The sequence below is a fragment of the Tachyglossus aculeatus genome, chromosome 14, assembly GCF_015852505.1.
Source record: "Tachyglossus aculeatus isolate mTacAcu1 chromosome 14, mTacAcu1.pri, whole genome shotgun sequence".
NCBI classification, from domain to species: domain Eukaryota; kingdom Metazoa; phylum Chordata; class Mammalia; order Monotremata; family Tachyglossidae; genus Tachyglossus; species Tachyglossus aculeatus.
Genome location: NC_052079.1, coordinates 31,287,761 through 31,300,097, shown reverse-complemented (window position 1 = coordinate 31,300,097; position 12,337 = coordinate 31,287,761). Strand labels below are relative to the sequence as shown.

General features: G+C 40.6%; 1 protein-coding gene across 1 annotated transcript in view; it reads right to left on the bottom strand.

The window, feature by feature from the left end:
- Positions 1 to 2,089: 2,089 nt before the first annotated feature.
- TMTC2 (transmembrane O-mannosyltransferase targeting cadherins 2) overlaps positions 2,090 to 12,337 on the bottom strand; it is a 372,172-nt gene continuing 361,924 nt past the window's right edge. The window contains exon 12 of the mRNA XM_038756319.1: positions 2,090 to 4,783. Within this exon, the coding sequence (XP_038612247.1) occupies positions 4,604 to 4,783 (180 nt within the window). The 3' untranslated portion in view covers positions 2,090 to 4,603. The remainder of the gene's footprint in view (positions 4,784 to 12,337) is intronic.

The following is a 12,337-nucleotide window of genomic DNA, read 5'->3' as shown; positions in this document are numbered from 1 at the left end:
AAAAAAGTTTTTCCCTGTCGGTGAATAAATCTCTTTAAGAGCCTGTTTTAACCTGATAACCCTGGTGTTTGTTTTCTCAGAGAAGTTTACATAAGGAGATAAGGATTTAAGTATTTAGGACAGTCTACGGTTTGGAACTTTTTGTTGGATTCCCTTTTTGCTTTGACTTTCTGTCTTTTTGGAATGAAGCTTCTCTGTGAATGAATATCAACCATATTTATCTATCATCTACTGTGTGCAAAACACTGAACTAAGTGCTTGGTAGAGTTAACAAACATGGTTCCTCCCTTCAAGGAGTTTACAGTCTATTGGTGAAGACATATACTGAAGTAGTTTACAGATATGAAGAAGAAAAAGGAATACATGTATATATAGTATAGTAATAAAAGGAATACAGTAATAAAGGAACATATATACAAACATAGTATATATATGTGCATAAGGAAGAGGGTAGTTAAAATATATATAGTGTTATCTATTGTTCTCTCCCAAGCTGCTCAGTATAGCCTTCCACATAAGCTCTGAATAAATACCATTGATGAGGTTATGGGGGGATGTGAGTTCACAAATGCCTCAGGCACAGAAGTACTGAAGTGGCAGTTGGTAAAAACATAATCTGGGAGGACTCGTCTGGATTTGTCCAGAATCAAGTAATTACAATTCCCTAAAGATGTAAACTGGAATGCTTACATTACCTTCGAGTCCATTTCAGTGGCTTTTTTTTTTTTCGATCACTTTCAGAGGTTTGGGGGTTTATTCCTCTTCACTTAATCAATCAATGATATTCATTGAGCACTTACTTTGTGCACAACACTGTACTAAGCACTTGGGGGAGTATAATCCAACAGAATTAGCAGACACCATCTCTGCTCATGAGTTTACAGTGTGGGACATCATCTAACTACCACTTGTAATCCTTCATTTGCTATTTATATCAGTCTTCTTCGAGGAAGTCTATTCTAGTTCTATTCTGCTCTCTTCTTTTCTATTTTATTCTTGCCTCATGCTTTATAGTTTTCTTAACATCCTGCAAAACTGAGACGTGTACCACTATTTCTCCTGGTTTTACCTCAGCCTGGAAGAAATCAACTCTTGAAATGAGAGCAGATTGAATCTCAACTGTAGCTAATTAGCCAGGAAAGTAGCTTTGGCCTGTTTTTCCTATTCCATTCCCGCATTCCCTTGGGTCTTCAGATAGCAACTTGAACTTGCTCCCTGTCTCCCCATCTCCCCCAAGTCTCCCTCCATTCTAAATCTGTTTTTGTAACTCTTTTCTTTTCTACAGCTCCAATGTGATGGACTTCATTATCGTTATTGAGGCTTCTCTCCTGAAGTGCAAAATTGGGAAGCTAGGGCTGAATCAGGGTAGGATGGGGATAGGTGATGGAAGAGCAGGAGGAAGAAGAAGAGGACAAACAGGAGGGTAAGGAGGAGGGGGAGAGAGAAAAAGGAGAAAGTTGAGGAGAAGGGAAAATCCCAGGGGAAATGATTCAGGGCTCTTCCCTGCCCCAACACAGATGGACTCTCCCATCTAGTTTTGCAGCTCTAAAGGGTGGCGGCTTTCGGGGTATGGGGCAGTGTGTCAGCAGTGAAGTCCACTGCATTGGACCTCTAAGAAAAGAAAGTAAGCCATAGACGCAGATTTTCAAAAAGAAGGGAGAATGGGGATTTGTCGGGGTGGTCAAGTTGTGAGGAGAGATGTGGCTAGGAAATCCACGGAACCCCATAGAGGTAAAGGATAGGGACCAGTTTGGAATTACATATGGGAATGGGATGGAGCTAGATGTCTGTAGCTAAGCAGCAAAGAGGTCAAAAGCTATGTCACACTTGAGCGTCCTAGAGAAGTGAAACTTGCTCCTCTGACAGATAACTGACGTTCGCAACAAACCTCAAGTGGCTTTTTCAGATTTAGTAAAAGAGAAAATTTCAGGACCTATCTCCAGTTGCATGAATTAAAAAACAAAACAAAACTGGGATGGTGGAGCAGTGACATCTGGATGTAACACACACTTGCTTTCCTCTACTTCAGGTTTGTTGAAATGGAAGTCAGCACTCATTAAGTTGCATCAATAGATGGTAACTTGCACAGTGTATTTGTTATCAAGGCTTTATTGTTGAAAACAAAATTGAAGTTCTCTTCTCTGGCACATAAAACAATTATCTCTACAAAAGGAAAGTCTACAAATCTTGATAATTTATACAAATAACAGTTTCTCAAAAAATAAAATTTTAATTTAGTAAACTTGCCTTGTGCTCTTTTTAGCACTGTCTACAATAGTCCACCATAAATCCCTGAGCAGAGACACATATTTTTGACCGAGTTTTCAACTGTTTTTTTTTCCCCAAAAAGTTAGTTATCAAGCCCAGCCCTGCACTAGAATGTGTCAGGGACAATCTTGTTAGATTTTCATTCATCTTTAGACCCAGACCTACATAGCACAGCTGCTTGAAAACTGTGTCAGTGTGGAGCAACTGATATGCAATCAGTGGAACTTTCTGAACAAGAACCGACGTTTTGAAAGGAAGGGAAGAAACAGACAGTGAAAGGTTATAACCAGGAAGCCACTGAAGTTCAATACCTACTTAAATAAATAAAGCTGCGTGATACCACAGTTAGTCGATTGCATCCAGAGCCTTAAATTAACTCATTCTGTAAATTTCCGAGAAAAAGGGAAGAATATATTTCATCCCATCACTTATGCTTTTACCACGGGCTAACAAGTGACTACAAAAGTACTGGGCCTGGGTGATGTGAACATTAATCAAATCGCTCATTAAAATAATGTAGAAATATTCCATGAATAGGCCCTTTGAATAATCCCATCCCCAAAGTCACTCGTTAAACTTGGCATTATTAACAAAGAAAGAAAAGTCAATGCCACACGTTATGAAAGCTATTTAAAAATCATTTCTCCCAAAGAGTTTCCATAAAGATCAAAAGCCTTTTTCTTCAGAGACTGTACAGCTATTTCTGGAGACATCCTATTTTCTTTCCAGCACATAAAGTAGCCAAATAAAAAGAAAATGTGAAAGACATAAAAAAAGTAGTATAAACTGTAAAATACTGGCTTAATGATTGTTGTTGTTTTGCTACTGTTGAATAATAAATAAATAAATACATACAGCATTGTAGTTTTTTCAACACGTATTTAGGGGTAGTCTGGTATTCTACAGGAAAGCTTTTTAGTACAAAGTTTGAATGCATCTTAAGGAAATGTCTGAAAATGTTCTCCATTACATATATCCTTTTCCCGTGAAATGACCACTGAAAGTGGAGGCCATTAGATAGGTAAGTAACATAGCAGATTTTTATTTTGAAAATTAAATTTTTTTTAAGTAGGAAAAAATTAGCAGATCACCTAGAAAATGCAGGCTAACACCATAATACTTGCAGCTTGAAATAAATTATGAAGTTTTCTTAGAAAAGTCAAACAATTAAATAAGAGTAAATAAATCTAAAATGTAAAGAATCCCTTAGAAATTTAACAGCACTGCTGCTTTGGTGCATTTTAAGCACTCCGAGAAGGTTTACACTCTATTCCCTACATTAACTGACCACCAATATTACCCATACCACTTGGTCTCTTCACTTTCGAATAAGGCAGTTCCTTCTGGGAAGTACAAAACATCTTTCCTCTTCTGAATAGATGCTGGTTATTAGTTCCATTTGCAAACGTTTGCACAAGTGATTATTTACAAATTTCCTTCCAGTTGTATTTTTGTTGAGTCCAAGCCAATAAGCATTTCTAAGGAGCTCAGGTTAAACCGACTCACCTTTGACAGGACTTTGATGGGAATCCAACACAGTGTTTTAAGGTTTCAAAATGAAAATCAGGTTAGAAACGATTTGGTTAAATGTTTAAAGGGACAAATGTCTCACAAACAATGCATGATGCCTTTGAGGCTCCTTTGTACAACAGGGTGAACTAGGCTTGGCTGTTGATTTCTCAGACAGCGAAGCCAACACCTTTCAAAAGTCACTGACCTCGAAACAAGGAAACAATGACCCGCGTTTGTCACTAACCACTGCGGATGCCGTATTTTAAGCCCAACTGACTTATCTTCACAAACTAGGTTTGTAAATTTGTGAAATCAATGGGCATGCTGTGCACACCAGTAGATTCGGCAGCATTAAGACCAACTGCATATAAAAATGGGATTTTGTGCCCATTTAACATCACTACAGTCTTTGGATCAGTTTAGGCTACGGTTTTATCTTTTCACAGGGCTGGATCCATGCTACAAATCCTCTCACAGTGCTTTAGGTAAAACATGATTTTCAAGGACCTGCACAATAATGAGTAAATTTAAGTGACTGATCCCTTATCAAGAAGGTCATAGCAACCTGCTTTTTGAGCTGGGGTTGCATTTTTTGTGGGTTTTTAATTAAATCCTTCGTGAGGTTTCCAAAGTTTCCTTTTTGGCAAAATTGGGGAGCCCAATTGTGGAGTTCATTCCCTCTCCGAAGTCGAGACGGTCCCCAGCTCAGACTACCACATCCCCGGGGTTCTCTCAACGCATCGCTTCCTGGAAGTTCTGTTTTTTATTTAAGTCGGCTGAAATTTAGAAAAAAAAAAAGGAAAGAAGCTTCCAGCCTCGGGGGTCATGTTTTGGATGTCTTTAACCCTTGCTTCTCCATAATATTCCAGAGTTTGCGGAGATTGGACTGTGTGATGACATCATCGGGTTTAAGTTGGAGGGCTTGAAGATAGTTTGTTTCGGCCTCTCGGAGCTTCCCGTTGAGGTGAAGAATGGCTCCGAGGTTCATCAGGGCAGCTGGATACTGGAATGAAAGGAGACAGGGAAAGCTGGTCAGAGTCTGAATTTTGGCTTTTTCGTCTCTCTAGAACAAGGCCTTTATTCACTTAAATGAATTGTTCCCTTATGTAATGATAATAAAAATAATAATGGAATTTGTTAAGCACTTACTATGTGCAAAGCACTGCAAGGAAGCTACGGATTAAACGAATAAGCGAAAATGACTAAGAAGAGTTTTTCAAGCAAATTTGTTTCACAGTGCCATAGGGTGGGTACAATAGTACGGAGGAATTAATTTCTTTCAAATGAAGGAAAAAACAAAAACAATTACACACGAAGACTACGTGGTAAACAGTTATATTGGGGAAAAAATGGATATGTAGTTAAAAATTAATATCAATGTTCTCTATCCCTTGCCATCTGGTAAAGGAAAAAAAAATTTTGCAAGTTTGGTTAAGGGTATAAAGGAAGAAAACAGAAAATCCTATAGTAATCATTATAGTTTCTTATTTCTCTAAACCCAATGACAACTGAAAGAACACCATTTTTGATTGATCAATTACCTTTTGCTCATTTATGGATAAAGACTGTCCACAGAGCTTAAATTCTGCTTCTCACCCTTATGCACATCCTGATTAACCGTGAAGACGGCACTGATGATGGCAGCAGCTTAACTTCATAGTGTGTTTCAGGATGTAAATCATCGATGATTAAAATATTACTAGCAAAATAATAAATTACACAGCCATCCAAAAGAAACATTTTCCATATCTGATTTTGCTAAGTCAAGTCTAGTTCTTACTTGTGTACCTGAAAATTTGATAAAAATGTCTAGTTATATTACAGTGAAATGAAAGAAATGAGGGGTGAGAACTTCCTTACTTGCTAAGAATACTAAAGTAACTGGACAAAGAAAAAAACGCTTCTGTTGTCTGAGAGCTGTCCCATCCCATGAATTTTGCCCCTCAAGCATACACACATTCTGACTAATACCATAGAAGACCCAGATGATAGCAGCGGCATAGCTTCATAGTGTGTTTCGGGGTGATAAACTCTAAGTATTTGCTATGCAAATTAAACCTATTAAAAATGCGGTTTCAGTTTTCCACTGAGCAGACTTTGAATCACCCTGGGACCTATATTTCTCAGACTCAAGATAAATTTCTGTCAGCATTTCTAAGTCACCTGATTTTTACCAAGTGCAACGAATGACTTACTAATTATTTTTCTGTCCCAACTCTTTGAGATGGGTTAGTGTCGCTATTCTCATTCTACAGGAAACAGATGAGGTCATTGGTCCCCAGGAGGATAAAAATGGTTTTAAAATATATTCCCTCAAGCTGTCTCCTCAATGCTTTCAAGGAACAGGTTGCCAACATAACAGCTCAATCATCTTTTTGAACTATAAACAAAAACTCAACTATAGGTGATTGTAAGACACAAAGAAAGGGAAAGTTGTACCCTTAGCATATATTCCCCAAGAACTTACATGGCATTTGACTATAGCTGCTCAATAATTAGTTTTGCAAACAATGACGAAATGGTAAAAATGAAGGGAATGCTAATGTATGCTTTACTGTCTCGAATGAAACTATTGTCATTTTTGATAACATATATGAACAAGGGGTTCTTCTTGTTAAAGGAACTTTATTGTCCCCTGTCTGAATTCAGCACTTTTCTGACGGTCTTTGAGAACTATGCATATTTTGACCTGATTTGCTTGCCTATCCACTAATCCAAATACCATCTCTCATTAGGATCTGTGGGTTACATTTTGGAAACCTAAGGACTGCAATTAGGGATGAAAGGTGGATGATTTGAATCCCCAGCCACTGGGAGAAAAGAGAGACAAAGAGGAACCAATAGTAGCTGGAAAAGGAAGTCATTTTGAGTGTATTTGGGTTGGTCAGAAGCTACCTACTAGACTAAGTCTCTGTCTCCCACATTGGATTATAAAACACTCAAGGGCAAGAGATGTGTTTTCTATCTTTTTTGTACTCTCCCATGTACCTAGTACACTTCTTCAAACACAAAAAAGTACTCAAAAATATGAATGATTTGTTGTCAGAAAGAGACACGGAAAGGCTGAAGGAATTACTGTGGGCAAGAGGGGCAATAGTCAAGCAACAAGGCCATCTCTGGTTGGGAAAACAGGAAGACTGTCCCTCATGGCTTTCACTGGGCTTGAGGTAGGTATCAGGAGCTTCTCTAGGATATTGAGCTAGCCCTTTCCGCCAAGAGGATAACAGCATCAGAACTGCATACCAAACCCTAAATGAAATAAACAAACACAAATGAGAAGCAGCGTGGCTCAGTGGAAAGAGTTCGGGCTTGGGAGTCAGAGGTCATGGGTTCTAATCCCGGCTCCGCCACTTGTCATTTGTGTGACTTTGGGCAAGTCACTTAACTTCTCTGTGCCTCAGTTACCTCATCTGTAAAATGGGGATTAAGACTGTGAGCCTCACATGGGACAACCTAATCACCTTGTATCCCCCCCCCACATGGGACAACCTAATCACCTAGTATCCCCACCCCAACACTTAGAACAGTGCTTTGCACATAGTAAGCACTTAAAAAATACCATCATTATTGTTCTTATTATTACCATTCTATAAAGTACACTTAGTTCTCCCATAATGCAGGGGTTAATAATAATAATAATAATTGTGGAATTTATTAAGCGATTACTATGCACCAGCACTGTAATGAGAGCAGGAATAGATACAAGATAATCAGGGTGGACACAGTCCCTTTTCCATATGGGGCTCACAGTCTCTATCCCCATTTTACAGATGTACTGAGGCCTAGAGAAGCTATGCGACTTGCCCAAGGTTACACAGCAGGTAACTGGTGGAGCTGGGGTTAGAACCCAGGTCCTCTGACTCCCAAGCCCGTGCTTTAGCCACTAGGTCATGTTGCTTCTCCAGTTCCTGAAATAGGGCTAAAACTGATGCCAAGAGTGCTAGGAAGAGAAATGGAAGGTTTTTTTCTTCATTTCTTAAGCGCTTACTATGTGCAAAGCATTCATTCATTCAATCATATTTATTGAGTGCTTACTGTGTGCAGAGCACTGTACTAAGCGCTTGGGAAGTACAAGTCAGCAACATATAGAGACGGTCCCTATCCAAGAATGGGCTCACAGTCTAGAAGGGACTAGAAGCACTGTTCTAAGCACTGGGGAGATCACAAAGGTGATCAGGTTGTACCATGGGGGGCTCACGGTCTTAATCCCTATTTGACAGATGAAGTAACTGAGGCACAGAGATGTTAAGTTACTTGCCCAAAGTCACACAGCTGACAACTGGCAGAGTCTGGATTTGAACCCATGACCTCTGACTCCAAATCCCATACTCTTTCCACTGATTCACACCGCTCCTTAAGTTTTCTGAAGCAGACAAGACCAGAATTCCTAGTCCAAGAATTCCAGGTGACTGAATGTCTGATTATACATCCATGTCATCACGCTCTGCCAGCTGTAACTCAAGCACTGGGAAACTGCCTTCCAATTTTTCCTTACACACACTGTGTTTTATTAAAGGCAGCCGATGAAACTTTTCAGCAAGTTAACAAAGGCAGTGAGCAACTAGCAGCCTGATGGTTCTGTACAACAAATGACACCACGTACTACTTCACAGACTAGAAAGCAGAAGCAGACACTTCCCTCAGTTCTTTCAGGAGACAGATGCTACCCATCAAACAAGCTGACAGGCAATCCTACTGAGGCTGTCAGTGGCGTCTTTCTCAGCCCATTGGAAATTAGGTCCTTGCTGGTATTTTCTAATGCTCTTATGCTTATTTCCTCCATTAATAATAATAATAATGATGGCATTTATTAAGCACTTACTATGTGCAAAGCACTGTTCTAAGCACTGGGGGGATACAAGGTGATTAGGTTGTCCCACATGGGGCTCACAGTCCTAATCTCCATTTTACAGATGAGGTAACTGAGGCACAGAGAAGTTGTGACTTGCCCAAAGTCACCCAGCAGACAAGTGGTGGAGCCGGGATTTGAACCCATGACCTCTGACTTCAAAGCCCGTGTTCTTTCCACTGAGCCACGCTGCTTCAAGTGGGAAGCAGCGATATGACAATCTCATTTAGTTACCAGAAGCATTTTCTCTTTTCTTTGAAACTAAATTACTTCATTGTTTCCTTCGTGAAGTTTTTCAACATCATCATTTGCTACACTTTTCACCTCAGCAGTGGAAGAATTAAAAAGAAAAATATAGCCAGAGGGAAATAAGAGCTCAATAAATATCATTGATTGATTGACTGAAAGGAGTGAAGAGAGAAGAGAAAGAGGCAGGAACAGGCAAGCAGGCGACACGTCGGGACAAAGATCTTTCAGGAAGCTGCTGTTGCTATTTCTCAACTCGGGCTACCTCTCAATGTCCTTTCTGGCCACAGGATTGACGATTGGAAATCTATAACCTCTTGAAAATCCACCCTGAAGTTCAGCTTTTGAACAATATTGTAACGCCCCAGAGACACAAAATCCTCTGCCACAGCAATGTTAAGAGCAGCTACTACTACAGCACTCTCTTGGTTAAAGGTGACATTGAGTAGAGTGCACTGATCAATAATTGCTCAGTGGGCTTCGATGATGACAATTTTAAAAGATATACTGTAAGTAGGTCATGCTTTTTTAAACAAAAATCATTACTGGAATACTTTCAAATGAGTCTTTCAAAATTTACAGGGCAGCACTTACTCTAGCCAATACCCAACTGATCCAGACCTTGGAATGCAATCTGTGCATTATCTAAGGCTCCTGCTTCTCTGTTCTTCTCTCTTTCTTTATTTGACCATTTTCCTGCTAATTAGCACCTCATTCAACTAAGCTGAGGATGTGAAATCTAGAGAAGTTGATTCTGATTACTAATTACTCTCCCGCATAAGAAAGTTGGTGGGGAAAGAGGTTTTAACGCTTGGGGATGCCTATTTCTGTATCCCTTATTACCACGGTTCATCAAAAGCTGAATGGTTACAGCTTTCGTAATATTACGAATAATTCTGACACCAACACTAGCGCTAAAGACCTATCTGGTAGTGGCTTGTAAAATTAAATTATTCATAGAGCTAAGAAAATTCCTATTATCAACTACAAACACACTTAAGATCTCCACTACTTAATAACTATGGTATTTGTTAAGTGCTCACTATGTGCCACGCACTGTACTAAGCCCTGGGGTAAATACAAAGGTAATCTGTTCCTACCTGGGGTTCACAGCCTAAATAGGAGGGCGACCAGGCTCTGAATCCCCATTTTGCAGATGAGGGAACTGAGGCAAGTTAAGTGTTTTGCCCAAGGCCACACAGCAGATATGTGGCAGAGCCAGGATTAGAACCCAGATCCACTGACTCTCAGGCCTATGGTTTTTCCACTAAATCGAGCTGTTTCCCTACTTGACCAGAAAACAAATCAAATGATGGGGGACTTAAAGGATACCCACAGTCTTCCTAATTCATTCATTCATTCAATCGTATTTATTGAGCGCTTACTGTGTGCAGAGCACTGTACTAAGCACTTGGGAAGTACAAGTCAGCAACATATAGAGATGGCCCCTACCCAACAACGGGCTCACAGTCTAGAAGGGGGAGACAGACAACAAAACAAAAAACGTAGACAGGTGTCAAAATCGTCAGAACAAAGACTCTTCTGTCTAAACTAGGTGACAGGGGTTTCAATTTTCCTCAAAGCAGCAGCTAAATAATGTAGTCCTTTCTGCCATTCAGTGAAAATTATTTGACAGAGCTGTAGTGGAGCAGGAAGGCAAACGGAATTTCAGTGACTGATTGGACCATGATGTTTAAAAATGAACATGCAGACAATTTTGGAGGGGTTTAAAGTGAAAAATATGTACTCTTGAAGTTAATTTGTCACTCTAAGCCCAACTGCCAAATAAGGTCTCATGCTTCCAGTTAAGAACACGATGGTGCATCGAGTTAAGTTCCAGTGGATGAAGTTAAATGCTCCAATTGCATATGGAGGGGAAACATTTCTGGGTAAAACCACACCAAAAAAAATTACCAAAAATATGATTGTGTCTAAAACTATAAAGTTTGCAATTTATTTGCATAGGTGCTCTTCAAAAGTCTCATAATAATTCATAATTCTCGTCTATCTCGCCACCAATCCCTCACCCATGTCCTGCCTTCTGGCTTGGAACACCTTCCCTCCTCAAATCTGACAATGACTCTCCCCATCTTCAAAGCTTCACTGAAGGCAAATCTACTCCAAGAGGTCTTCCCTAAGCCCCCGTTTTCCTCTTCTCCCACTCCCTTCTGCCTCACCCTGACTTGCTCCCTTTGTTCTTCCTCCCTCCCAGCCCCACAGCACATGCATATATCTGCAATTTATTTATTTATATTAACGTCCGTGTCCCCCAGTCTGGACTGTAAACTCTTTGTGGTCAGGGAATGAATCTGTTTATTATTGCATTGTACTCTCCCAACTGCTTAGTAATTAATTAATTTTGGTATTTGTTAAGTGCTATGTGCCAAGCACTGTTCTAAGCGCTGGGGGAGATACAAGGTAATCCGGTTGTCCCACATGGGGCTCACAGTCTTAATCTCCATTTTCCAGATGAGGTAACTGAGGCACAGAGAAGTTAAGTGACTTGCTCAAAGTCACACAGCTGAACCTCTCCCGCTGCCCGGGGCCTTCTCTCTGGGTCGGCCTTGGACTGGTCATCCAGTAGGGTCCACAGCCCCCAGTGGGTGCTCAGTAGAGCCTGGGACTGTGGTAGTGGGGAGTGGAGGGAGGCTGAGGCTGGGGCAATCACCATCTAGCAGGCTGGTGGGTGGTAGCCACCAGCCTGGCTCAGTGGAAACAGCACAGCTTTGGGAGCCCGAGGTTATGGGTTCTAATCCCAGCTCCGCCACTTGTCAGCTGGGTGACTTTGGGCAAGTCACTTCGCTTCTCTGAGCCTCAGTTCCCTCATCTGTAAAATGGGGATTAAGTCTGTGAGCCCCACGTGGGACAACCTGATCATCTTGTTCCCTCCCCCAGCACTTAGAACAGTGCTTTGCACACAGAAAGTGCTTAACAAATGCCATTATTATTATTATTATTATTATAAGTGGCAGAGCTGGGATTAGAGCCCATGACCTCTGACTCCCAAGGCCGCGCTGTTTCCACCGAGCCACGCTGCTTCTCAGTACTGTGTGCTGTGCACACAGTAAGTGTTCAATAAATATGACTGAATGAACAAATTAACTTGGGGTTCTCACAAAAACTCCAATTCTAGAATACATAGTCATTTTTAGAGTACTCTACAAATATGCAAGCATACAATAAAAATCATTAGGATGAACCATGTGTATGCTAAAATACTGGCATACCCAAGAATTTGTCTGTAATATGTTCCTCAAAAATGCATCTCAATAACGCATATACATATGGCTGCAACGTGGGTATAATTTCCCATAGACTTACATACAGTAAATTAGGAATTATCCCAGAACCGGCTTCTTTGCCGCTTGCACCTTGAGCTGCCTCTTTCCAGGAGAGCACTTCTCTCATCGCCATGGAGACAGGTCATAGTTTGTCCGGAGGGAATCACAGACAGCTGCGGAG